The sequence below is a fragment of the Lactuca virosa genome, chromosome 4 (genome assembly GCF_052849685.1).
Source record: "Lactuca virosa cultivar CGN04683 chromosome 4, Lactuca_virosa_CGN04683_v6, whole genome shotgun sequence".
Lineage (NCBI taxonomy): Eukaryota > Viridiplantae > Streptophyta > Magnoliopsida > Asterales > Asteraceae > Lactuca > Lactuca virosa.
The window spans coordinates 28,782,148-28,808,789 of NC_136429.1; the positions used below are offsets into that span (position 1 = coordinate 28,782,148).

At 32.0% G+C, this 26,642-nt stretch overlaps 2 protein-coding genes and 1 long non-coding RNA gene across 7 annotated transcripts; 2 read left to right on the forward strand and 1 right to left on the reverse strand.

Moving 5' to 3' along the window:
• Nucleotides 1-2,600, forward strand: LOC145103816 (lipid phosphate phosphatase 2-like). The gene is made up of 7 exons (XM_079041072.1): nucleotides 1-234; nucleotides 462-501; nucleotides 1,245-1,478; nucleotides 1,557-1,754; nucleotides 1,846-1,936; nucleotides 2,012-2,260; nucleotides 2,335-2,600. The coding sequence occupies exons 2-7, from the start codon at nucleotides 469-471 to the stop codon at nucleotides 2,457-2,459; spliced, it is 930 nt and encodes a 309-aa protein (XP_078897198.1). The 5' UTR covers nucleotides 1-234; nucleotides 462-468; the 3' UTR covers nucleotides 2,460-2,600.
• A 5,859-nt stretch (nucleotides 2,601-8,459) lies between these two features.
• Nucleotides 8,460-18,440, forward strand: LOC145103819 (uncharacterized). Of its 5 annotated transcripts, none has more exons than XM_079041074.1 (18): nucleotides 8,460-8,689; nucleotides 10,555-10,655; nucleotides 10,749-10,824; nucleotides 11,209-11,287; nucleotides 11,416-11,584; nucleotides 11,919-12,519; nucleotides 13,303-13,482; nucleotides 13,587-13,855; nucleotides 13,925-14,004; nucleotides 14,100-14,178; nucleotides 14,276-15,520; nucleotides 15,606-15,646; nucleotides 15,716-15,749; nucleotides 15,832-16,004; nucleotides 16,134-16,218; nucleotides 16,307-16,420; nucleotides 16,559-16,618; nucleotides 17,593-18,440. In XM_079041074.1, the coding sequence occupies exons 4-8, from the start codon at nucleotides 11,254-11,256 to the stop codon at nucleotides 13,785-13,787; spliced, it is 1,185 nt and encodes a 394-aa protein (XP_078897200.1). In that variant the 5' UTR covers nucleotides 8,460-8,689; nucleotides 10,555-10,655; nucleotides 10,749-10,824; nucleotides 11,209-11,253; the 3' UTR covers nucleotides 13,788-13,855; nucleotides 13,925-14,004; nucleotides 14,100-14,178; nucleotides 14,276-15,520; nucleotides 15,606-15,646; nucleotides 15,716-15,749; nucleotides 15,832-16,004; nucleotides 16,134-16,218; nucleotides 16,307-16,420; nucleotides 16,559-16,618; nucleotides 17,593-18,440. The 5 variants fall into 5 exon arrangements, with proteins under 5 accessions (XP_078897200.1, XP_078897199.1, XP_078897202.1 ...); XM_079041073.1 differs by having other exon boundaries at nucleotides 13,587-13,799; XM_079041076.1 differs by having other exon boundaries at nucleotides 13,587-13,799; nucleotides 15,716-15,744.
• A 2,465-nt stretch (nucleotides 18,441-20,905) lies between these two features.
• LOC145169093 (uncharacterized) lies at nucleotides 20,906-21,671 on the reverse strand. Its single transcript, XR_013742293.1, has 3 exons — nucleotides 21,584-21,671; nucleotides 21,308-21,501; nucleotides 20,906-20,979 (listed from the first exon to the last, which is right to left on the reverse strand). It is a non-coding gene; the product is annotated as an uncharacterized LOC145169093 (long non-coding RNA).
• Nucleotides 21,672-26,642: the final 4,971 nt, after the last annotated feature.

A 26,642-nucleotide genomic window follows, 5' to 3' on the forward strand; every position in this document is an offset into this window, starting at 1 on the left:
CTCGTTCGGCCCCCACCCCCAATTTCCGACCCCTACACCCACCTCACTACCGCCGTCCCTGGCAAACAACTCCGTGCCCCCCTCCCTCTCTCAGACGAGTCACACTTACATATGCATCCATTATTATCAATCAACCTTACACTCATTAGAACAAGGGAATTTTGAGTGACACTGGGTCCATTGTTGCCGCATTGATTTTTTCCCGAAATTATCTCTCCGGAGTCCAGATTGCAGGTACAACCACCACAATCACTCTCCACTTTATCTTTGTAAATTATTATTTTTCTCTTGTAAGATTCATATATTCTGTTTTAGTTATTATATAACCGTTAGTCACAAAGAGAGTAATTGTAGGTTTACTAGTTAATTGAACCCTGCATTTTGTAGGGTTTTAAAATTCGAAATACCGATTGTATAATTCGGCCTGATTTTTATTTTTTCTTCTATTTTGATTTGCTCAGTGGAAGGATGAGTCTTCAGATCATTCGGAATATGTTTCAGGTCAGTAAACCCCCAGTTTTGGTTCGTAATCATCTTTTAGATATCCTGAATGCAAGTGTATGCACCGATTTTTTTCTTTAAATCTTTACACTATTCTCAAATTATTGTATACTTTCGTTTTCTTCTACAATACCCTTTAATGTGGTTAAAGAGAGTTATCTTTATCAATAAAATTCGACTGGTGGTGGATCTATGAATCATATTTATGTTATTCTCTACAATAATTTCTTTTATCTTTCTTAAACTATATAAAACTGTAAAAGAAAAATGAAGTGAGTCTTTATAATTTTGATGTGATGGAGAGAAACACCCTCATGGAGACTTTAATCCCACAGTGTCTTTTTGCCCAGCAAAAAACACACGAAAAGATAATAATTAGACAGGTAAGAAGATTAATCACTAATTGTACAATGATATGAATGAGAAACAATCTTTCAGATTCTTCAAACGTGACTATTTTGGAAATAGTATAGTTTAAGGTGAAGAAATAGGGTTGTTGGCTTAAAAGCAACTACTAACTTCTAAAAGATGCAAGAGTTGTTGTCTTGTTGATTGTGATAAAGATTGTTTGGAAGCTGGTTTATCTATGTGGAGTAATTGAGTCTTTGACTATTAGCCTCAAGGGAGAAACCTGCTTGATGGATAACAAATCAATCCCTTTTATGAAAGTAACTAATAAGTGCTAACTAAATATATACTAATATAATATAATATAATATAATCATGTGTTTTTATCAAAACAGGGGCAGCAGCGGGGTAGAGTTGAGGTAAACGAGCTTGAATTATTCTACATGAAGTCTCATGGAAGAAAGGTGGCAAGGCTTCACATGCATGACTGGCTTATATTGCTACTACTTGCCATCATTGAAATCATTCTAAACATCATTCACCCTTTCTACCGCTTTGTGGGCAAAGACATGATGACAGATCTTAAATACCCAATGAAAGATAACACCGTTCCCTTGTGGGCCGTACCCGTGAGTAGTTAACATTTACCTTATTTTTCTCAAAAATATCCATTTTTACATTATTTATTTTAATGTTTTGTTTTACAGGTGTATGCGGTGTTGTTGCCTATACTTGTGTTCATCTTCATCTATTTCAAGAGAAGAGATGTATACGATCTTCACCATGCTATTTTAGGTCTCTTATTTTCTATACTTATAACCGGAGTCCTCACAGATGCTATAAAAGACGCCACTGGACGCCCTAGACCTGATTTCTTTTGGCGTTGCTTTCCTGATGGAGTTGATGTATGTAATCTTCTTAACTCCAATTTTTTTTTTTTTTTTTTTTTTTTTTTTTTTCTAAAATGACATAATTTCTTAATTATAACGTGTGTAGAATTATGATCAATGGGGGAATGTTGTGTGTCATGGGAAAGATAGTGATATAAGAGAAGGTCATAAGAGCTTCCCAAGTGGTCATTCTTCATGTAAGTTTTTTGCTAATATTGATATAGTTTTATGAATTTATATAATAATGTTGGGAAATTGAAATTGGGTTGCAGGGTCGTTTGCGGGTCTAGGGTTTTTGGCATTGTACTTAGCTGGGAAGATCAAAGTGTTTGATCGTAGGGGCCACGTGGCAAAACTATGCATTGTGTTTCTTCCACTTCTTATGGCGTCTCTTGTAGCTGTTTCACGTGTAGATGATTATTGGCATCATTGGCAAGATGTTTTTGCTGGAGGGATTTTAGGTCTTACAGTTGCCATTTTTTGCTATCTGCAGTTTTTTCCAGCTCCATATCACTCTGAAGGTAGGTTTTTTTTTTTTTTTTTTTTTTTTTTTTTTTTTGTAGTGTTTATAATTTTTAGTAACATTGTTTTTTAGGGTGGGGTCCGTATGCTTATTTTAGAGCTTTGGAAGAGACACGTTCAAATAGAAGGGTAGAGGATTCTGCAGTGGGTGAAGTTGGTATGCAAAGTGATGTGGAGTCTGGAAAAGTGTCGAGTTAAATTTGTAGGTTGTTGTTTTTCTTGATTATGGAGTTATTTTGCTTGATGTTTGAGGCAAAAAGTAAAGGGCTTGTAAATATTTTGGTTATTCACCTCGCCCCTCCTTTTAAATATAAAATAGATATTTTCCTTTTTTGGTTATCACAATTTCAAACACAACACCCATCACTGTGGATTAAAGTTTATTCATAAAAACCGTATTATAATAAAATTTGCTCCAACTGCAAGAATTTTTTTCATAGGTTAATATTGATTTAATTGTTACTCGTATTTTTTTTTTTTAAATCATTGGTTTTAAATAAAGGAAAAGTTTTTAAAAATGTTATTAATTTCCAAAGCGATGCTATTTAGAAATGTATATGTAAGTGACGAATATAGCCCTGTGCTAAAATCTAACCTAAACTTGATTTTGTAGGCAACATTAATTTTGAAAAGTGAGATTATAAAAAAATAATTATCATACAAATAATAATAGGAGAATTTCATATATACCCTTCTTAATCATTAAAATATCATATTTATCCGGGTTAATTTCTAAATATCATATATATCCTTTATAAACTTCAAAATATCATATTTGCCCAAATTCTAGTTTTTTAATATTTTTTTAATATTCTATAATCATTTTAAATTCGTATTTTTATAAGTTGACTATTATACCCCTCTTGTAAATATTCCCTCTTATAAATCCTAGATTAAAGTACTTAAAATTGATTTCTTAAACCCTTGTTGTTGGTCTCCCCTAATCGCTATCGTCTCTTTTCCTGCACCCGGTTACAATAGGGTTACAAGATGTTATATTTGACGATGATAGTAGACATAATCACGTGGAGGTATAAAAAAGAAAAGGACAAAGTGTATCGTTCATATGGGAACGTAAGAGAAATTGTTCAGTCAATGAAGGAGCATGTCTTTATGTCATAGATGCTGTCAAATGCATGCAGATAATTCAAAAAGAGATTTTGTGGGTTCATGTATAACTGTAAATAATACTGATTAATGGTTTTAATATTTGTTGTTGACATCACCTAATATTGAAGGTTTAAATTAATCTTGTCAGATGCTTTAACTTATGACAAAGAGTGGCAGTATATGATGTTTAAATGGATACATAAGAAATGTTGATAACCCTTTAGTTAGTGATAATTTGCTATTATATTTTGAAAGGGAAGAAAACAATCTAAACATGGAGCGTTTTTGTTTTCAATGGCGAACAATTTGAGGAACAAGTAGACGATAGGGATGAGAGGAGACCTGCAACGGCCAATAAGGGTTAAGGAAATAGATTTGAGATATATTAAACTTATATTTATAAAGGGTATAATAGTCAATCGATAAAAATAAGGATTTAAAACTATTATAAAATATTAAAAAATGTTAAAAATAAATATTTGGGTAAATATGATATTTTGATAGTTTATAAAGGGTATATACGAAATTTAAAATTTAGCTCGGATAAATATGATATTTTAATGTTTAAGAAGGGTATATATGATATTTAAATAGCTTGGATAAAATTTAGCTCGGATAAATATGATATTTTAATGTCTGCGTGGGTTTGAGTCAGCGATTTCAGACACCACCTGTTTGATATTTCCTTTCTCAGTCAGATTGTACGGCCCAACTTTCTTACCCGATTAGCTTGCAAAATACGTTGACCGGTAATAAGGACGCTCCTACCCCTCTCCATTCTTTCTTCCCTCGCAACCTTACAAAAATAAGCAAACCCAAAAAAACGCTGCCTCCATCGACAGCTCCCCATCGAGGCTAAAGAGAGCTTGCCAGTCGCCGCCATCTTCCTTTAGTCGGACCCCGCCCTCCCTATTTCCGACCTCCGGCCAAAAATTCGTCAAACAGGTAAGCTTAATCTTCTCCTTTTCTGTGTATAATTTTTGAAATCGGGAATTGTTTATGTATAAGCCTATAAAATCAGAATTCGTTTTTGCTTTAATGTTATGAAATCTGAAGTTGTTTGTGTATAAACTACGAAATCAGAATACTTTTTTGCTCTAATGTTATGAAATATGAAATTGTTTGTGTATAAGCTATGAAATCAGAATTCTTTTTTGTTTATAAGCTATGAAATCATAAATCTTGTTTGTTCTAATGTTATGAAATCAAAATCCAAATGTTATGAAATTATTTGGGTATATGCTGACACTGTTGACCTTAACTGTGCTATTATTTAGGATGATGTTGATTTCATTGGTAGAAAAATGTTTTATGTTAAATAGTTATGTTAGCTTGTTATTTTTGTGAACTGGGAGCAATTTCGGTGTTTATCTTGATCATGATAAAAGTTATGATAAATTAGTTTAAATATTTATGTTTTAGGATGTTGGTTTATACCTTCGTGATGATTTAAATTAGTTGAATATTTATGTTTTAGGATGTTGGTTTGGAACGAGTGTGAGGACCATAATTTTCTTGATGCATGTATCCACAAACTAACCACTAATGGTCATAAGGGTTCTAGGCTTAAGGCATGTTCATGGAAGACAATACGCGAAAAATTGATAAACGAACATCGTAAAGATGTTGATCAGAAGCAAATGAGAAACCACTTTGACTACTACAAATCAAAGTATGTTGCTTGAGTGAAACTGAAAATCAAAACCGACTATATATATGATTCTATAAAAAATAAATTTAATCTGACTAATGAATAACGGAGGGAAGAGGGGAAGTTAATATTTTTATAACAAATACTAATATGATTATTTTTATAACAAATACTAATATTTATAAAACTTGTAAACAGTTGAACAAGTTCGTGTTGTCATTGAAAACTAATCCCTGCTGTTCATTGATTTTTGCATCAAACTATTTTAAGGGTTGACCTCAATCGACTTTCAAAGTTGTGGGCCATATTCTACACTCCCTCGTCTTGTAGAAGAGTTTAGTGCCCATGATTTTGATGATGATGTTTCAATGGAAACCGCAACAGAACATGTAGGTGCAAGTGAAGAATCTTTAGGCATTAAAAAATAAGGAAGTTGGTGGAAACAAAAGAGTTGGTGGAAAAAAAAGAGATGCAAGAGCACTATAAGTTGAGGAGGAGATTGTCAAGCTTGCAAGGTCGTTGGTGGAAAAAAATGAAAGAATTGAAAAAAGTGAAATGGATAGGGATGCTCATGCATATATGGATAAATTGAAGAAAATGGAATGGGTCTTAGCCTAATACCTCAAATAGTCATAGATTTCATTTTTTTACCTTCTCGTTTCTCACTTGCTAACAATTTTTTTTCTAAAGGAAATGAGACACGGCGGCGAAAATCTACCACCTACAATAAGGCTGGTGGGAGCGGTGTCACACTTGCCACAGTCTGCGTAGGCGCCATGTCAGTTTGCCACACTTTAGCCAAAATTTGTCATTACATGACATGAGTTGTCACACTTATCATAAATGTCTAAAATAATTTATCATAACTTTTATCAAGATCTTAAATTTCGTTAAACCTAAAAAAAATTACAACACACAAAAAAAAACCATAGAATTTCAAATTACAAATCTAGAAATTTAAATAACGAAACCATGAAAATAAAATAACGAAACCTAGATGTTATATTTTTTTGCAAGCTTCTCTTTGACTTTTATCGTCATTTCCCTTTCGCGCCCGATGAGATCGCTTGTGCTTCTCCTTAAGATCACCATGGCACGAGTTTTTTCTTTTTCTTGTACGATCGCCAAGTATTGCTCCAAGGATGACTTCAAATTGTCCATTTTCGTTGTTAGTTGCTCGATGTCACCCAAACTAGTTGTCGCCGCTTTTCCCTTTCGCTTCTCTCGGTCCCTTCCCATGGGACAAGTGGCTCTTGGAACCTTAAAAGGGTCATCTTCATTGAGGTTTATCTCGACATGCGCATCGGATGATTGACTATACGTCATTTCAGATGTTTTGGTTCTTTTAGAAGAACCACTCGTAAAAGATTCAGAAGCATCGATGTCTTGTCATTTTTTTTTGACAATTTCAAAATATTCCAAACATATAGAAATTTGAAATTGGTCCCTTTCTGATTCCAGTACACTTCAAGAGCTTTTTGCAAAATATTTTCGTCATTTGCACCACTTTGTCATTGTCGTTTGACATTCAAAAACACCCCATTAAACTCCGTCACCACATTGTTGACATTTCACCACTTCGAATAAATTTGATCCTTTTTTTCCGGTACTCTCCAAGATTCATCTCCGTGAGAAAATTGTTATATAACTTTCCGGAAAAAGTTGGACAATCTTGGTTGTTTCCGACCATCGCATCTTCAGATTCATCCATCCACGCACGAGCTAACACATTTTCTTCGGCCGGTGTCCATTTGCTTTGGAGCCACCCTTCCACTTTTTTAGGTTGTTAGGTTGTGGTCGATTCTTTTCCGGCTCCGACTCCGTTTCGGGGACGACTTCGGGTTCCCCTTGAGTTTGGAATTGGGTTTGGAAATTCATTTGGGAGTCGGGAAGATCGTCAAATGGGTTGAAATCATTTTCCATTTGGGATGAGAAGTTCATTTGTGGTTGGTTTTGAAATTGAAGTTGTCTTTGAAATTGAGGTTGGTTTTAGTATTGTGGTTGATTTTGGTATTGTGGTTGATTTTGATATTGAGGTTGATTTTGAGCTTGAAATGAGTAGTTAACACCATAAATAGGTTAATCGCTTTGATTTTGAACGAAATTTGGTGAAGCATATGATATGTTTGTGTTTTGGTATTTTTTTGAGTTTTTGGGTTGGAAGGAGAAACCATTTTTTTCACAAAATTATGTTGTTTGAGTGAAAAAAAATGAAGAATGTGAAGTGGGATAAAATATGATATGTAATGGTATTTATGTAGGATAAAAAGTTGGTATTTTTTGATTTTTTTTTGAAAAAAACGGTCATATTGACCATTCATTCAATTGTCAACGTTCACAAACCATTCAAACTTTCACCCTCTCTCACCCACACACTTCTAACGAGTTGCCGAGTCGAGCTAGGCATGCTGAGTACTAACACCCCGAAGGTTACCGAGCGGGTTGCCGAGCCCACTCCCACCATCATAAGTTTCTCTGCCTTTTGTACGTTCTATATTGTTTTCTTTTAAGTTTTTGGTTGTTTAATACAACTTTATACCTAAAAAAAAGATTTCTGCAGGTTTCATTTTAGAAAAGTGAAAATCAGTAAAACTACAGGGGCTATTTTTGTAACTTTTGTATTGCAATATTTAAAAAAGAAAATGGTGAACTACATTTACATGACTTGATGACAATTTTGTTTGATTGCGATTAAGTTGTATCGACATGTTGGAAAGTCACATTTTGCATTTATATAGTTGATCAAAAAAGACTTTTCCATCCATAAGCATGATAAACAACTTGTCCCTTTTTCAAAAATATATTATTGCGGCTCTATGGTCGAATGATGTGTATCTCCATAGATTGGCTTTGACTAACATTATAGACTTATATGCATGCATACGGTGTAATATGTTGATGTCACTGCCAACTACTTTATTTGAACCTAACGGGTCATACACGTAGATTAGATATCAGATAAATATAGAATGAGACCCGAAAGAAAAACATGTATATTACAATCATTGTAATATTTAACAATAGTAATTCTACAAAAAGTGTTGGTGAAATCAATTGATTAGCTTTGCCTTTGTGCACAATTGGTCATTCTTTTGTCTTGTAGTAATTTAATTTTTGGGAGGCTTTTCAAATGCAAATTAAATCAATTTAATTGGTTTCTAGTTGGCATGGTTGTAGTAGAAACACACAAAATTTCTTTTATCGGTATTTGGAGTTGAGATTTATTTTTGTCAAAAGAATAGAGAGGAAAAAATAGAAGAATGTATGATTTTAATTGTAGAATGGAAAATGTATTCATAATGTTGTAAATTGATAAAAAAAAAATGAAAAAATTCTACCACCTGATTAATTTTTTTTTTTTTTTACCGTTGCAAGTTATATATAAAAAAAATTACATTTAAAGAGAAAGAAAAAATTGGGAATAGAGCTATCACCTCAATTTTTTTACCAGAAAGGGTTTTGGTTTTGGGCTCTTTCCTCAAAAAATTTGACCTAAAACTTCCCCCCACCTCAGCGCCATATCGACGACGATTTCCCCCTTACCGCAAATCGATCGATAGCTAGCAGTTACTCATAACCTAAATCGACGGCACTTTCCATCAACTGTGCATACGCACAGCAGCAGCAAGCCTCCATTCATTTCAACTTTCAAGTTCAAATAACTAAGGTTAGCGATATCGATTTTTACTATTTCTTTTTTTTAATCGTACAATGAGCATCTGATTATTGCAATTATAGACATTGCAATAATACTGTAAGTGTTTGGGTACGTATACGCAGTCCTGCTCTTGGTTTTTGTTTGCAATTAGAAAACATCGGAGGAGAATAACATGGTTGATATACTTTGATTTTAGATTTTTGAAGTGAAATTGCAATTAAGATGGTTGTTTGCAATTCCTCTTTATTGTCTCCTCGTGAGTTCTTAATTTTGTGGTTACATAAGCTTTCTAGTAACAGACTTCAAATAGAACCCTTTGCTGATACTGTAAATATGCAACAAGTATATTAGTTTCTTCATTAACTCATTAATCTGCATTAAAGTGAGACTTTCCCACAAATATTAATTCAAATCATTGAATTTAATGATTACTGATTTGTACAAAAGATCCCTACTATAAATCTGTCTCGTACCTTTTTTACAAGAACATTTATCTGATCTTTTTCAAACAAGCAAAACTTGATTATAATCTTGAAAATGAAGACAGGTAAGATGATTTACATACCTTTTTCTATGATGTCAAAGTTATTGACCAAGATTCTGTGAGCATGTTCACTTTTAGTAATTGAAGAACAGTTTGCAGACAATAATATATTGTAAATGGTCTGAACAAGTTCTGATAAGCAAATTTTTTTTCCTCAACCTGTCAGTGAAAAATGTGTTTATAATACTACACAAACTTGCATAAATTGAGGATATTTAGATGTCTAAAAACAATATGGTGGTTTGTAAATATCCAAACAAAACTAAATTCATTTTATTGTTTATCATTCAAAACGCCTCATTCACATGTGTGTTGTGAAAGTGATTATCTGATGGTAGGTAAATAACAAGAAACCAAAAATCATAGCACATATTGGTCCTCCTCCAATCAACAAGATTCTTTTAAAATTCTTGAGCTTTAATTATTTTTTTCTAATTTCAGTATTTCCAATTTTGCTCTTATGCCCCACCAATACCCTGAGTTGAGATTTCTTTACATATATATCTCGGCTTATTCTCCTGTCCAGCCAACACATATAACTGTCAAATTTTGTAAACTACAATTTGTGAGCATTGATATTAGGAATACAGTTTTGTTGCCCCAGTAACTAAAAAAAGTCTCTTTATTCAACAAATAAATTGACCAAAATGCCGTTAATATAATTGTAAGTCATTGTTATTTGTTTTTATATTTCCTTTTTAACCACTTTTAGTTACTAGTTCAAGTAATCTTTAAAAGTTACTTTTTTAGGAAGTAGGTATTGACTATTTGTTTTTACATAGCTTGGTTTTGACTAAGTTCTTGGTTTAAAAAAGTGCGCTTGATGCGGTGATGTGGCCGTTGCGATGCAATGTGAGGGTCTATGGGCAACATAAGTGTGGGGCGATGCGACCTACATGTTGCATGTGCGCATCCACCACATCACGCTTTGGCAAATCATGGTCTGGTCTAATTATACAAATAGTTTCTACAGGAATCAAAAATCCCCATGCATTTTGCATTCTGGTTAACTAATTACCATTAGATTCATTACATTTGGTTTCATTTTATATCTTTATGGGTTTTTAGTACATTGATAAACATATATTGGTAATTACTACTTGTGCGCCACACCTACTTGTTGTCCGCGCATTCGCATCGCGCATCGGCCTCCAGGATCCTAATCACATTAACGTGCATTGTGTTTTTTAAAACCAAGACTAAGTGCATCAGGTCCTACTGTTTACGATATGTTGAATTTTTGGTATATATGTAAAAGCGTTGGGGACATAATCTGGCACATCATGAACTATTCTTGTATATACACATTAAGGTGCTGTTTGGTTGGCAGGAAATGAATGAAATTGGAGGGAAAAGGATTCCAATCCCCTCGAATTCATGTGTTTAGTTTAATTTGAATGACCAACAAGTCCTTCCCACAACTTGTAGAGGGTAGGTCTCCTCAACTCTTGCACCTCCTTTTTCAATTTCCGAATCTTTGCTTTGGTGTTTTATATTAATCGTTACCCACTTTCGGTTCTCCAGCTCGAGCCTCGATCTATCTCAACTTATCTCTTCTATCTTTCATTTTTTAAGCTATGGATTTCACTAGTCATTTGAGGTATGCTCACTTTGTAAAATTGTTTCCGGTAGTACCTTGGACTTGTTTTTGTAGTTACTTACTTTTGTTTTAACCACATCTTTTGTACATTAATTACTTGTAATTACCATCTTATATTTATCAAAAGATATTCAATCACATGACAAAGGTATAATAAAATCACATGTGATTACACATCTAAACATCCTTTATACATCAATTACATATGATTATACACAAACATCCCACATTATGTTTTAATCACATATGATTAACATATTTTATATACAAGAGATATACAATCACATGTGATTAGAATCTGTTATGAAAACTGGATTCTTATTTATCATGGTATGGTTTAATCATTTTTTATTTTTTGATTATATCTACATTTATACATCTCAGGAAAGTTAAAAGGGAAAGAAAAAAGGAGTAAGCGAAGAAGAAACAATGGAAAGAATATCAAAAAGGAAAAACGACAAAGGTATAATTCAATCATATGTGATTAGAATTTGAGTTGAACATTGTATGCTTATTTATTATGAGTTTGTTTAATCATTTGTGATTTTCTTAATATTGACATATGGTCTTCACATATGATTTCCAAAACAGTTATGATATTAGTAGAGGAAAAACCAGACTCAAAAAAGAGAAAAGCAGTAGTTTTAAGTACAGAAAAAAAACTTGTCGATGAAAATGATGACTCCGATTTTGAAATAAGGGAGAAAAAGAGAAAAAAGAAGAAGCAAATAAAGAAGCATTTTGATACAATGAGAAACAGGTATATTTTTGTGATTATCATCTTTTATATATTGTGTTTTAAATCATATATGATTAAAATCTATTATAATAAAAAATGTTTTAATAATATATTATTAAAATCATATATGATTTGAAAAACAATTTTTAGACACCAATCACATATGATTATCCATATTATAATCACATGTTATTATCGTTTTTTTATAAACACAAAAACATCAATCACATATGATTATGTTTTTTGTTTTTTAATTAAATCACATGTGATTCAAATATCACACATGTATACTAAGTACATTAATCCTTATATTCACATATGAATTTAATTCATTAATTGTTGTATTTGATGATAGGTGCTCCCCTGGAGCTTTGCTATCGGTAATTCAAGGTTTCAATGAAGTTCAAAAAGATTGTGTAGAAGATATGGGTTTTGGAGATCTTTTGAAAATGAAGATGACAGAGGTGCCAGGGGCACTAAGTTGCTTTGTTCTTGAGAAGTTTGATTCGACAACAAAGAAAATTATTCTTCAAAGAGGCAAGATTGATGTGACTAGAGAATCAGTCCATCAAATCCTTGGATTTCCATTAGGAAGGAAAAAGTTTTCGGAACTTCCATTTAGAACAATAGAGGATAATACTTATGAGGAATGGATACAACAATTTGAAAACAAGAGCATGATTCGACTTCAGGAGATAAAAATGAAGATTGTTTCATCCAACAAAGCGGATATGAATTTCAAAATGAATTTTTTAGCTTTGTTGATCAACTCTTTGATTGAATCAAGCTCTTCAGGAAAAGCAAATACTTCCCCACTAAAGTACATCATGAAGGATACCAAGATAAGCAACATCGATTGGTGTTCATATTTGATAGATTGTTTGGTTAAAACCAAACAATCTTATGATCCATCCAGTTCGACAAGCAATTTTGTTGGACCATCTGCTTATTTAGTGGTATGTTTAATAACTCGTCTTCTATTAATCGTATATGATTACTCAACTATGAATCTCATTATCTGTATAATCATATGTGATTTTTAGGGATTTTTATACTTATGTGAAAAATCTAAATTGCAATAATCACGTATGATTTAAAAGTAAATTTTTATAATTGCATATGATTTGTAATGACAAATATTTTAATTACATGTAAGTCAGTATGCCATGTTAATTTATATATGAATCTCGTTATCTTTAAGCACATGTGATTTTTAGGGTTTTTTTTACTGTTATGTTAAAATCTAAATTGCTAGAAGGAATTATGTTTTAATCACATGTGAATCTCATTATCTGTATAATCACACGTGATTTTTAGGGATTTTTATATTTATGTTAAAAGTCTAAATTGCAATAATCATATATGATTTAAAAGTAAAATTTTATAATTACATATGATTTGTAATGACAAATATTTTAATCACATGTAAATCAATACGCCATGTTAATTTATACGTGAATCTCGTTATCTTTAATCACATGTGATTTTCAAGGTTTTTTAAAGTTATGTTAAAATCTAAATTGCTATAATCACATGTTATTTGAAAGTAATTTTTTTAATCACATGTGAATCGGTATGTCATGTTAATTTATATGTGAATCTCACATTTATAATCACATGTGATTTTAAGGTTTTTTTACAGTTATGTTTAAATCTGAATTGCTATAATTACATGTGATTTATAAATAAATTTCTTTAATCACATATGATTGTAATGACAACTATTTCTTCTTTTGCAGTTGGCTTATGTAGATAGTGTCCATTCTGAGGTCATTCAAGTTGAAAGAACACGTCCAGTGATCTGTCACTGGACGTCAGAGAAGATGAAACTGAGAGAAAGTTATGAAAAAGAAGAGTTGGGTGATTTTGGTACCGGAGAGTTTAATGAAGAGTTTGTTGAAAGAGATTTGAATGAGGAGGTAAATTTAATTATAACAATTATACTAGATAATTTCTCAATATTTAATAATCTTAATCTTTAATCATATATGCTAATATAAACTTTCAATCATTTGTGATTTAGGATTATGAAGAAATGGTTCTGATGAAGTATAGAAAGTTACATATGTTAACCGAAAAGGGAATCGATAAATTTCCTGAAAATATCACACTGAATCATTTGAAAGTCCATTTGGATACCATTTTTGATGATGAGAATGAATATGATAATAAAGAAAAGGAAAATGATAATGTTGAAGGTAGTAATGAAGATGATGAAGAGTAGGATCATGATGAGGTAGGTGTGAATAATGAAAAACTTTTTGATGATGATGTGTGGAAAGAGGCAAAAGTGTAGGTGACATGATTATTAATTTTTTTTTAAATCACATATGATTAACTATATATTTTACTTAAATTCAGGTGTGGAGGGCAAAAATATAGATGAATGACATGGTAAAAAAGGTTATGATGATAAAGAAGAAGAGAATGTTGAAGAAGAGGTAAAAACTAGTATATATTTTTAAATTGGATATCATTATTAAAAATATATTTGTCTAATCACATATGATTAATAAAATATTTTACTAATATTCAGCTTTGGAGAGAGAATATAGATGAAAGAGCAGATAAAAATGTTGATAATAATGAAAAAGAACAGAATGTTGAAGGAGAAGGTAAAAACAAATATATATATTTCTAAATTAGATATGGTTATTAAAAATATATATGTACAATCACATATGATTATTAACATATTTTAGTTATATATAGGTTTAGAGGGAAGAATGTTGGTGAAGGAGAAGATATTTAACATTATTTTGTGTTAAAAATTGTTTTTGTATTAATTATTTTAAAGTCTTGCCTGTAATTTGTACATTTTAAAGTCTTTTTGGATGTAATTCATAATTACATATGATTAATACAAGTTAAAATTAACTCTTTCTTGAATATTGTCTATAAATATTTATATGTTTTTATATATTCACATATGATTATACAACAACATATTGATATTTATAGATAATCACATATGATTAAATGATTATACTCATGTATTATTATAATCACGATTAATATAAGTTATAATTTATATATATATTAAAAAGGGACCAGTAAGGAATATTGAACTTCATTATTTTTTGTCACAAATGGCCCTCACTTTATACCGGGGTTTCCTAATTTGGAATGATTTGTGTTCTGGGCGGTATTTGACGTTTTCCTCATATTTTCGACTGCTTACTCTTCTGGTCTCTCCACGTGTTTGTTGTATGCTTTCTTAGCCGTTTTCCTACCCAATTATGCTTGGATTGCTGTACTTCTTTTCCTTTTTTTTATTATTAAATTCAAGGGTTGTGTTACGCCTTTTACTTCCCGACCCTTCCGCCACCGCTCACTTTATCTTCCCTCATCGCTCCACCTTCTTCCTTTTATCTCTGCTCCAAATTCCCTCCAAACTGTCGGTCATTTTGCTCTTCTCGATCCCTCCCACTGCTCACTTCCTATTCACACCGTTCATGGAGTATGTTTAATCCGACAACTGTTCATCATGTTAACCGATTACCGCCTCAAAACCTTCTTCATCTACTTCTCACTCTATTTGCTTCCGATTCCGATCGATGTCGGCATCGACAGGAGTCGGTCGATTCATCCTTTATTTTGCATCCCCGGTTGGTGTCTGGTTTGCCCTAATCTTCTTTTGTTTCGAATTTCGAGTGGAAAAGTATGAGTGTGGTGCAGAGGTTGGACGCGACCGATAGGGAAGCATCCGTTTTAGGTCTTTACAACACGAGTTAGGGTTTAAATTTGACGAATTTGACTTTGTTTGTTGATCTGTCGAAATAAGGTTCCCGGTTAGATTTCAACTCTCTCATAGATGCTTACATAAGAGCCAAGTTCCAATATGTTTTCCTCCATCTGTTGTGCATGCCTGTTGTTTCCTCAAATCCAAATATGTTGGACAAAAGCAGACGACGTTGACACCTGTGGAACCAAACCTGTTATTTTTTCATCAACCAGGTAATTATTTATTTATTTTTTCATTATGCAGGTTTTTTTTTATCTAGGGCATGAAGCTAATATATCTGTTTGAATCTATTTGTAGAGGAATTGCCTCTGTGATTCTTCAAGAACGAGGAGTTTGAGGTATTATTGAAGTTTGTTAATTTTCAAAATTACAGTGCCTTCTTCTTTCTTACATTCTGTTTATTCCAGATTCTACGTTGTCGCACATAGACACAGAAGTAAGGTAACACAAGTTTTAATAGATTGTTAAAGCAAAAGATGAGTTGTTTATTTGAATAAACGTGATTTGGTCATGTCATTTGCAGTTTCTCATGACAAATAGGGTTATAATTCCAGCAAAGCTTTGAAGTTCCCTCACCTAGAAGTAAATTAATCAAATGGCAAATGTTTCGAACTACCAATACCCTAAAAAGGACATTCATGTGTCTTTCATTCCGCGCAACTTTACCGGTTCTGTCCCTTTCACCATAACGTATTGGTAGTGTTACAATTGTTGTTGCTATATTACTTTTTGAGCCTGGTTTCACCGTCCCTGTTATCTGTTACCCTCAGCATTGTTTGTTCAGGTCTTTTATTTTATTTTATTTGTTTTTTTATTTTTTTGCAGATTAGCAACAATCTGGTAAGCGTAAGGATGATTTCACAAAAACTAGGATCCGGTTGTCGAACTCGATTTGGTCGTATATGATACTGTAAGAGGAATTTTTAAAAGACTTATAGTTCAAATTTGTATACTTTTGTTATTTATTTTAAATAATGTTTTTAAATTTTTTTTTGTAGGTGTTGAATGTGTGTACTTTCTCCGGTCAGTGGAAGGGAGTTTCACGGGTGTTTGAGGAGTTTAGAAAAAGTGGTTTAAAACTCATGGGAGCAACTTATGGAATTGCAATGGAGGTACATTAACGAGGGCAAATTTGTAAAAAGTTGAAACTTCACCATTTATCTCGGTTTTTTTCATTTTGATTAACATTGATATAATGCCGAATTTTGGTGATATTTCGGTGCAGATCTGATTCTTGGTTGGTTTTACAGGTTTTCTTCTCCACATAGACGACATGAAAGCTCTAAAATCTTTGGCAAGCTGAAGTAAAGGTTTGTAATATCATACATCCCTGTTTTTTTTCATACATCCCTGTTTTATTCCATCACTTCTGCCTAATGGTATTGGAATGACCAAAAAAGAAGTAATAGATTACCCTTGGAACTGTTGCTCAAAGTGGCACTTCAAAGTTCCTGAATGGTGTGAAGGTGTGTTTTCTTTTTTCATATAAATCGTTAAAAATTATGTTTTGCATCATATACTTTTCTTGATTCTTGAAGATTGGAAGAAACATTTGAATTACTAATCTTCATTCCTTTTGAGATAACGAATTTGTAACCTCCTGATTTGAATTATGATGACATATGACATCCCACAAGATTTCATGTCATGTCATGGTGTTGATGATCAAACCACCTGATGAATTGTTACTCTTTTAATGAAAACTGTCATTTTTCAGTTACCAATAACTCTTTTCAATTAAAAACAATGACGAGTGTAGAAAGGAAATTAGACTATGCGATTATACTAATTATACGGTGACGCAAGCCGTTTATTGACCATTATGACCTTGGTCATTTAAAATTTTTTTGGCAACGTTTTGGCTTTTACTTTGTTTTTTAGGTTCGTATTTTTGTCATAGCAAGAGTTACACAACTAATAAACTATTTTTTTGGCTATTATAAATGACATTGCACTTTAGTTTTTTTATGAAAAAAAGGAAGGTTGTGTACTTTTTACTATTAATCAGGTCTTTTATGGATTATCTTATCAATGAATTTAACAAATTATTTGGGTAAACAACACAACATATTTTTCTGCTTTCTAACCGACTTAATGATCATTATGCCTATGGTCGTTTAAAATTCACAAATAACAACAGACTGATCCTACTACTACTACTACTACTACTACTAAATCCAAAAAGTAAAGTGATTCATATTTACTTGAGATTTCATTTTGATTTGCTTATACTTACTTTGATTCTTGTGATTTTGATTCGAATTACTTATTTGAATACATACAGTCAATTGGAAGAGACAACAAGTGGACAAGATTATTGGGGAAGATAATGACTGTTCAACACATATAAAAATAAATAAATAAATAAACAGTCCCGTCGTTCACCACAGGGTCACCTCCTATGAAACGATGTTTTCATGCAATGAACGTTCCTAATAAGATAAGATGTTTTTTATTTACCGTTAATAATCATGTCCTTTATTTTTTGATAAAAAAAATGATTTTAACAGTTTTGACCAAACTGCCCCTACATACTGTTCTTTTGTTAAAAAAAGTTATTTCAAGAGTTTTTAATGAAAATGCCCCTACATACTTTTACTTTTTATTAAAAAATAATGATTTTTAACAACTTTTGTCCAAAATGCCCCTATAATGTTTTTTGGGTATGAAATGCTAAAATGTGCCAATTAAAAACCTACAATAGGTTAGTCATTTTCTTTATTTGATTGGTCAAAATATCTATTTTTATTTATTTATATGTTATTGGAACTTTTATAATGCAACTTTTAGAGTAAAAAAAGTCGAAAGTACGATGTCATAATAGAATAAAATGGAAGTAAGATGCTACTGTACAAAAATGAATGAAAGTATGCTAAATCCAAAAACGAACGGTCGATGAAGTGAAGATTTTGTTAGCCGGGACATCATCAAAGCCGAAAAAGTACAACCCGGTCCAGCTACATGTTGTGAGATGGCTTCCTCCCTTTCAATTCAACTTTTGACTATTTTGCCCCTGTTGGTGGAGTTTGACATTTCTGATGTTGCTACATATATTTTGTAAGTATCCCATGGGTTAGATGATGTTGGTATGTGGTAAGGAAATGCAAATCCTTCGCATTATTTTTATTTCAATATCTTCAATAATCTTTGCTTTTTTTATTTCAAGATTTTCATATTTGCTGCATTTAAACACATACATTACACATTTGTCATCGACATTATTTCAAATAGTAAAAAAAATCATTTTTCAAAGTGACGAAATTTTTTTTGCCGGTATGATTAAAAAACAAACTACCCAACAAAATTACATTGTTATATATTATGTATTTATCAACACCAGTTTAGCCTGATCCTATTAACATATTTCAATACAGTACAAAAAAAAATTTAATTTCCTTATTTTAATTCAATTGTTTATTACCGGTTGGTTGTCCATCTCCCCTTTGATTTTTTTTTTTCGTTTTTTATATTGCGAGAAATAGCAACGTACTTAACCTCTATGTTTTAATTTTTACCCATAATACCAACTTACTTAGAATTTTCTATTGGTTATACAAAATTTTAACCATTCAGTTTTTTCTTCATTATGTGGCATGAGATCAAATGCTTGCAAAAGATTGGATGTGCATTTCCTTCTTCAAGGAGGCTGAAGACACGTTATTGTTGGAGAATATTGTAATGGTCACTTCCAGTTCCATTTAGCGTATTCTCATATCTGTTCATTAAATAAAGTTCATTGCTTGCAATCGTTTAGAAGTTCATAATAATAATAATTCATATGATTTGATGATTCATGTGTTGTTTCTTCTGTTTATGGCTTCAATAAACTACTTACTTTTTGTTGTACGACACTCTAAAGACTATAAAGATTATATATAGTTCTCATTTGTTATGACAAGTTTTCTTATTGTGGGAGAGCAAAAAAGTCACCAATCTGGCCCCGCAATGCGGGGTTACTCATCTAGTTACATATGATTATAGGAAAAATATTGATATTTATATATAATCATATATGATTAAATGAATTATGGATTAGTTTGTTAAATCCATAATAATTTAATCTTATCAAAAACAAAAATTAGGTTTACATTTTTAAGGCATATATGATTAAGATATGTTATAATCACATGTGATTATAATATGTTGTGATAATAACGCTTGGATTTTATAATAGTGTTTTAATATATATATGATTTAACATCTGTTGTAATCATAAATGTTTTTGTCATATATGATTAAAATAATATTTACTCTAATAAATGAAAATCTTTTTGCCACATGTCACACTCTTATTGATTTTGCTACATGGTTATTTTTAATTAAATTTTTTCCACATGACATTTTGTGGTTGTTTCATTTTTATTAAATTTCATAAAATATTTAATTAAATTTATTAATTGTAATAAATATAATAATAAATGCATTTCAATTTCATTAATTGACTTTCATTCTAATTTCAAAAATTTTAAATTAAAACCCATTAGTTTCCTTAGTTTATTTATCTAAATTATTTGTTTAAATTTAAAAGAGATAAAACACTTTTATTTTAATAATTCAATATTTTTCTAATTTTTCTTATAAATTCAAACTTCTGTTTAGAATTTTATATTTGATTTTTTTTAAATGAACTCATGTAATACATGGGTCTTACACCTAGTATGATTATAAACACAACTTTTCAATCATAAAATTGTTTTTGTTGTTACTTTTATTTTAACTTGATCTTTTATACATCAATAAAATATGATTATACAAATAAACAACCCATACTCTCGTTTAATTATATATGATTACCATATTTTAACTACCTAAAAGAAATTTAATCAAATGTGATTAAAAAAAATAATTTTTATACATCAATCATATATATATATATATATATATATAACATAATCACAAGTATTATGTGAATGTATGATCAAATTATGACAATTAGATTAAAAGAATCGCAGGGCTTGTGATTTTAGGGTGCATGATATTAACATAAGATAACATTTTACTATATAATTAAACTTAATTAATGATAAGTGCATATATAACATTTTATTAAGAGCGGAATGAAAATTACCTACATTTTAGGCAAGTAAGTCCAATTATTTAATAAAATAAAATATAAATTAAATTAATATAAATTAGCATGTACGTTTCCTAGAAAAATTATCAAATGTTTTTTTGTATGAAATACTAATAAAAAATTCATGAAGAATATATTGCAAAATCTTGAACCTTAACTTGATTTTTAAGGAGTGAGGATTAAGAATCACTTAACAACGAATAAAATATTCTTCTAAAATTTTACGCTAACAATTGATTTAAATTAACAACATTTTTGTAGAATTTATGGTTAAAGATGGTTTAACAGATTTAATTATTTAGATATTATTCTTTATGCAATTGAAATTTTCTGTAAGAATTAAAGTGATAATTTTGTAGCACCACAATTCTTTTATATAATTGAAACTATTCTTGTAGAATATAGTGTTCTAGCATATAACACCACAAGTTTTTATTACAAATGAAGAATTCTTTAAGAATTTAAACATTCTTGAAGAATACAATGTCTAAAAATTTTTGAGTTTCCATTTTCTCTGATCGATATCGATTATCACATGCTTCACCATCCTTTCTTGCCATATATTTACATTAAAATGCCACCATCAAGACTTCATCACTGCAAACCACCACCATCAACCATTCTTAATTCTTTAAGAATTAGAATTCATTCTTTAAGAATTAACAATTGATCAATTGAAGTATTAATATGATATTACACTTCTCCAAATATGGGCTACCTATTGGTCTTTGGAAGCAACAAAAGAACCAAATTACAGTTATCTCAACAAGTACCTGGCTACGAGAATATAGACATGCAAAGCTCAATTCCATCATACATGATTAAAACATTTATTTAAATTAATGTGAACATTCTGACTTTATGTTTGAATAGATGAAAAAGGTAATACATCAAGGAGGATGTTAATGGTACTTTGAGAACTTACCCCAACATCAACATGACTGGAACAATAATTTGGGACTGCGAACTTTGGACAAATGCTGGTGAATGTGCATTGAATTTAAAAAAAGGAGAACTAGGAATTTTCCTTTTTCTTCCTTCCGGGATGTTTCTTTGTCTCTTATTTCACATGAGCATGCCTAATCTTATCATCAACCTTGAAAACGTCTTTATCAAACACTTCATGTCACAAAGTAAAACCATAATCTTTAAGAATATAGCCATATAAATGCAGATTGAAGTTTAGAAATTTAGAATTTACCAAGTTTAGAACTTGACTACAAGCGAGAAAGTCATCTCTTTATTCTAGACATTATTCAATCAACTATTTATATCCTTCGTCTTTGTTGTCTGCAACTACAACATTACATGGAACCAAGTTAACCAAATGTTAGAGTTCAATGATAATTTGAAGCAGGTAAGTAATTATATATTTTAAAGATAAGTCGATCTCCGAGTTTGATGATGACATAAGGATCACTAGTGTTGAAATAGTGGACTGCAACTTTCTTGCATCAGACAACAATCACTTTTAAAATCCCAATTGCTTTTTCCATGACTTGCAGAATCGGTATTGGATAACCAGTTGCTTCAAGCTATGGATAATTGGTCAATTTTACACATATCTCAATAATTATCTTTAATTTGTCAATTCTTTCCTAGATTATTAAAATCTTTTTGTTTTCACTAATTGAGAAATCATATAATCACTTTATCTAAACACTCAATTGTCTTAATAATCAGTTTAATCACACATCCAAATACGCCCTCAATCAACTAACTATATGATTACACAAATAACAATAATCACTTCCAAGATGCCAAGGAAAACACATAAGAATGGACATTTAGAGGTTATACCTTTGAACTGACACAAATTCTATTCGCATAATCTGTTTTAAAGGAAGATCTTTAGCTTCCCCTTAATAATCATCCGCTCCTTTAAAGACCTATTCTCCTTAGATTTTGTAATATGATGAAGCGATTGTTACAAATAAGTCACATTTTTAGCATTGACATGTTTTACAATACCTAAAGTAGTGAACCCAGTGTCGCCACCAACATCCACCAATATTTAATCGTGACCATTAGGATCAGCTTGTTCAAGTGCAACGTCTCGCATATCTTCAATCCAATGACGATGGTTTATCACATAACCGTACATAATTGACAAAAACTTATAGAAACAAAATGCCTCTTTATATGTTGTATGAACCGACACTGTGAAGTTACGAAATATGAACAATAATGGAAATTATCTAGAAATTTTCTTGGCTAAAATCAAGACAATAACACAAGTTGATTGACTGCATCTAAGAAGAATATATAAAGAATGATGATAGTCACCTGGTTTATGGTCAGAATGCGACCTAGTTAATAAATTCAGCACTCTTTGCTTTTTCTTAGGGTTGGGTATTGAGTATTAGTTTCAATAAACCCTTTGTTTGATTGAGAAAGGTGAAGAAAAGTGATGGAGATTATTACTACCATGCAAAATCGATTGAAACATGGGATTTATTGAGGTCGAATTGTTTTTGATAGTGATGAAATTGGTGAAGGATCAGTGGTGTTATTCCCTGGGATGAAGCAGACAACGATTTTTTTTATAAGGTGAAACTAACATACCTAATTTAAAGGATTATTAAATGTTTTATATTTTTTTCATAATAATTAATTATAATTAAAATTAATATTATACCTTTATCACATGGTTGGTCTAGAATTAGTCTTACATTCATACAATACTTAATGTTTATACATGATCCTAGCTCTCTCTCTCTCTTTGTATATATATATTTATATATATATATATATATATATATATATATATATATATATATATATATATATATATATATATTCAATCACATGATTAGAATCTGATATGATATTGTATAGTGTTTTAAAATCATATATGATTACAAGGTGTTTAAAACTTATATCCACATATGATGAAAAATAATTATTTTTCATTCATATTATTTATATAGAATAAAAATAAAGAAGTTGTAGACAAAACTATAGAAAATGCTCAGAAGAATATTCTTAGGAACACATCAGAAATGACTTACAGTTCCTAAATGAGGAAAAGGTCAACTCTTATTTCGAAAAGACAATGAATGGTTATAAAGAAAAAAACTGAGAGAAATTGCTTCTTTCGAAAAATGATATTAAAGTGGTTGTGCTTGTAGTTTCTGAACAACAAAATTTCTCTGATAAACTAGCTCAAAAAAAGAAAATGAAACCTGGACCAACCAGCAAGTCCCCTTACAAAGAAAAATCCATTTGCTTGAAAACTAAACTGACAACAAAAGAAGAAATGTTTAGTGAATGGCTATTCAACCTATAAAGAAGCGTATAGTAAGTTATTCATATGTGATTAGTAATATATTAATATAAAATAATATTAAATCACATGTGATTACTTAATGTTTTGCTCCAATATTCAAAAATTTCATTTATTTTAGCACATAATCACATGTGATTACAAATTGGTATTAACATTTATATAATCACATTAGCATACTTGTTCAACATTCATCAATCACATGTGATTATCGTTATGTTGAGCATACTTGTTGAACATTGATCAATCACATGTGATTACAATCATAATCAGATGTGATTAGAATTATTATTACAAATTCTTATTGACATATGTAATTACTAATATTAGTAATTGTAACACCCGGAATCTTGAGGAGCAATTGTAAGGAATGAATCCCATTTTGAGGACCGGAGACGGCGTGTTGGAGGAACCAACATGGTGTGTTTAGTTAAGGAAAAGCGTGGTTCTCATTAAGGTCAACACGACGTGTTGGTGTCTAAACACGGGGTGTTGGAAGCTGGGAAGGAAACCCTAATTTTAGGATGTTGCACCCTATATAATCTCTTTAAGCCCCAAGGGCTAGTCTCCATACCAGCTTCCATTGACACTAAAACCCTAAAATCGATCCTTAAGTCTCTTGGTAGTGTTCTTGAGCTAGTAAGAGGTTCTTGGTGCTCATTTTTGGTCCTTGTAAAGGAAGAGGAGATCTTGAAGTTGCTTTGTTTGGGGAAAAGGCTTTGGATCCATAATCATCATCTTGTGAGGAAGCTTTTTGAGATATCAAGTTTGCATCTTGTCTTGTATATGTTTAGATCTCTCTTTTTGTTCCTTGTTGCGCTTTTGATCCCTTTTTGGGTTGGTGAGAGTGTGAAGTCATTTAAGGGCTTGTTATTCGAGATATGAGTTTGTTTTGGTCCCTTTGAGCATAAAAGGTTCAAGCTTTATGAGATTCATGGTTTAATGCATGCATTAAGTCAATTATTAAGTCCCTTTTAAGCTTAAGAGCTTCATTTAGACATGGATAAACGTAAAGTTGGCAACTTTACATGGTTTTCCAGCTCAAGGAAGTCAGATCTGTGTTTTGGAGCTATGTCTTTATGAATAAAGTGCTTATTGGTTAAACCCTTGCTATCAAGCCTTTTTGGTTGGGTTTGGACATTTTTTTTGGTAGTCCCTATGGGTAAAGATGGAAAATTTACCCTTCTAAGTCTCATTTTGATCTGGATCTGAGCTTTGGAGCTCTTGGAATCGGAGAATGTAGCTTAATTGTAACGACCCAAAAATCAAGGGTAAAATTTTCATTTTTAATATAGCTAAAACATTAATACCATTTATTTCAAACATTTCAAATCATCGTTAAGTAAATCATTTATCAGAGTTCATCCCAAAATCATTCATTGCGGAAATCATAGGTGTGTGCACTGCGATCAATCCGAGCTCTTCTTTTCCAAATCGATGATACATGAAACCAAAACTGTAAACCGTAAGCACGAAGCTTAGTGAGTCTCCCAGAGCATACCCCACACACAATCCACATAACACATATCATATTAGCTATAAAAGTTATCTCTACCGCATACCACATATCATATTAGCTATAAAAGCTATCTCTACCGCATACCACATATCATATTAGCAATAAAAGTTATCTCTACCACATAACATATATCACATTAGCTGTAAAAGATATGTCTACCACATACCACATATCATATTAGCCATAAAGCTATCTCTACCATATAACATTAGCTATAACAGCTATCTCTACCATATATCCCTGCATAAGGACGCCATGGGCTCCCCCACATGGTCTTACACCGAAGTGCCATGGGCTCCCCCCATGGTATTTCCCTGCCGGATAGCCATGGGCTCCCCCACATGGTCTTACATCCAAGTGTCATGGGCTCCCCCATGGTCTTTCCCCGCCGAACGGCCATGGGCTCCCCCACATGGTCTTACATCCAATTGCCGTGGGCTCCCCCCATGGTCTTTCCCTGTCGGACGGCCATGGGCTCCCCCACATGGTCTTACATCCAAGTGTCATGGGCTCCCCCATGGTCTTTCATGAAAATATCACATAATCACTAGCATACAACTTAGCATAAAGCTAACTATCATACCGCATATGTCTACTAGAGCTAGTGTACCACATATCATAAAATGGGCCGACCTTGGTGCCTTAGACCCATTGGTATGGTGAGAAGACTCACCTCAAATGCAGAAGATTCCCGACTGTCATCCTTAGTTGCTGCCCTGCCGACTTCCCGAGCTATCAATACCAATCCATACACCCAGTTAGCAAATTGGCTTCCATACTATAATCCCTAATCCATACATAGGGTAAAATGACCATTCTACCCCTGATCTAATTTGGTCCAAACCCAAGGCCCAAAACCATAACATGAAAGGCCCAAAACTAGGCGGACTTCCCAAGCCCACTAGTGGCCCACTAATGGCCCAATTTGCTAAATTGGCCCAACCCCTCTAATGGGCCTTACCCTAAAGCCCAAACATAATCTTAGCCCAAAATATCTGACTTCTGATGGCCCACTAAGGTCCAAAGTAGCCAAGTCCAAGGAATGGCCCAAACCGAGGCCCACTAACTCAAGACCCACTCTGACTGAGTACGCGGGGCGTACTCAGCTGTACGCATGGCGTACTGGGCTTGTGACATGTACGCTGCGCATACCAACTTGTACGCCCAACGTACTCCCCTCTTAAGCTCTTTTTGCTATTAAGCACTTAATGCTTCCAGTTAATGGTCCAAATCAGAGATCCGAGTTCCTCTTAACGTCTGAATCCATAAAGTCACGAACTTAGTGACTTTGCATGTCCCACATAAGCTCAAATTCCAAAAATGATAATCTACTTCCACGAAAATGGTCTTAATTCATGCATGAACCCATTAAGACATTCAAGATGGCAACTTGCTGCCTTAGGGACTCATTTAACACTGAGAGTGGCAACTCTAAGCCTAGGAATCGGATTTGAA

Bases quoted from the DNA above. Each gene is read 5' to 3' on its own strand.
- LOC145103816 (XM_079041072.1), top strand. From the start codon at position 469: ATGAGTCTTCAGATCATTCGGAATATGTTTCAG. The intron at 502-1,244 runs GTCAGTAAACCC...TTATCAAAACAG, and splicing joins TCATTCGGAATATGTTTCAG to GGGCAGCAGCGGGGTAGAGT. The intron at 2,261-2,334 runs GTAGGTTTTTTT...ATTGTTTTTTAG, and splicing joins AGCTCCATATCACTCTGAAG to GGTGGGGTCCGTATGCTTAT.
- LOC145103819 (XM_079041074.1), top strand. From the start codon at position 11,254: ATGGAAAGAATATCAAAAAGGAAAAACGACAAAG. The intron at 11,288-11,415 runs GTATAATTCAAT...TTTCCAAAACAG, and splicing joins AAAAAGGAAAAACGACAAAG to TTATGATATTAGTAGAGGAA. The intron at 12,520-13,302 runs GTATGTTTAATA...CTTCTTTTGCAG, and splicing joins GACCATCTGCTTATTTAGTG to TTGGCTTATGTAGATAGTGT.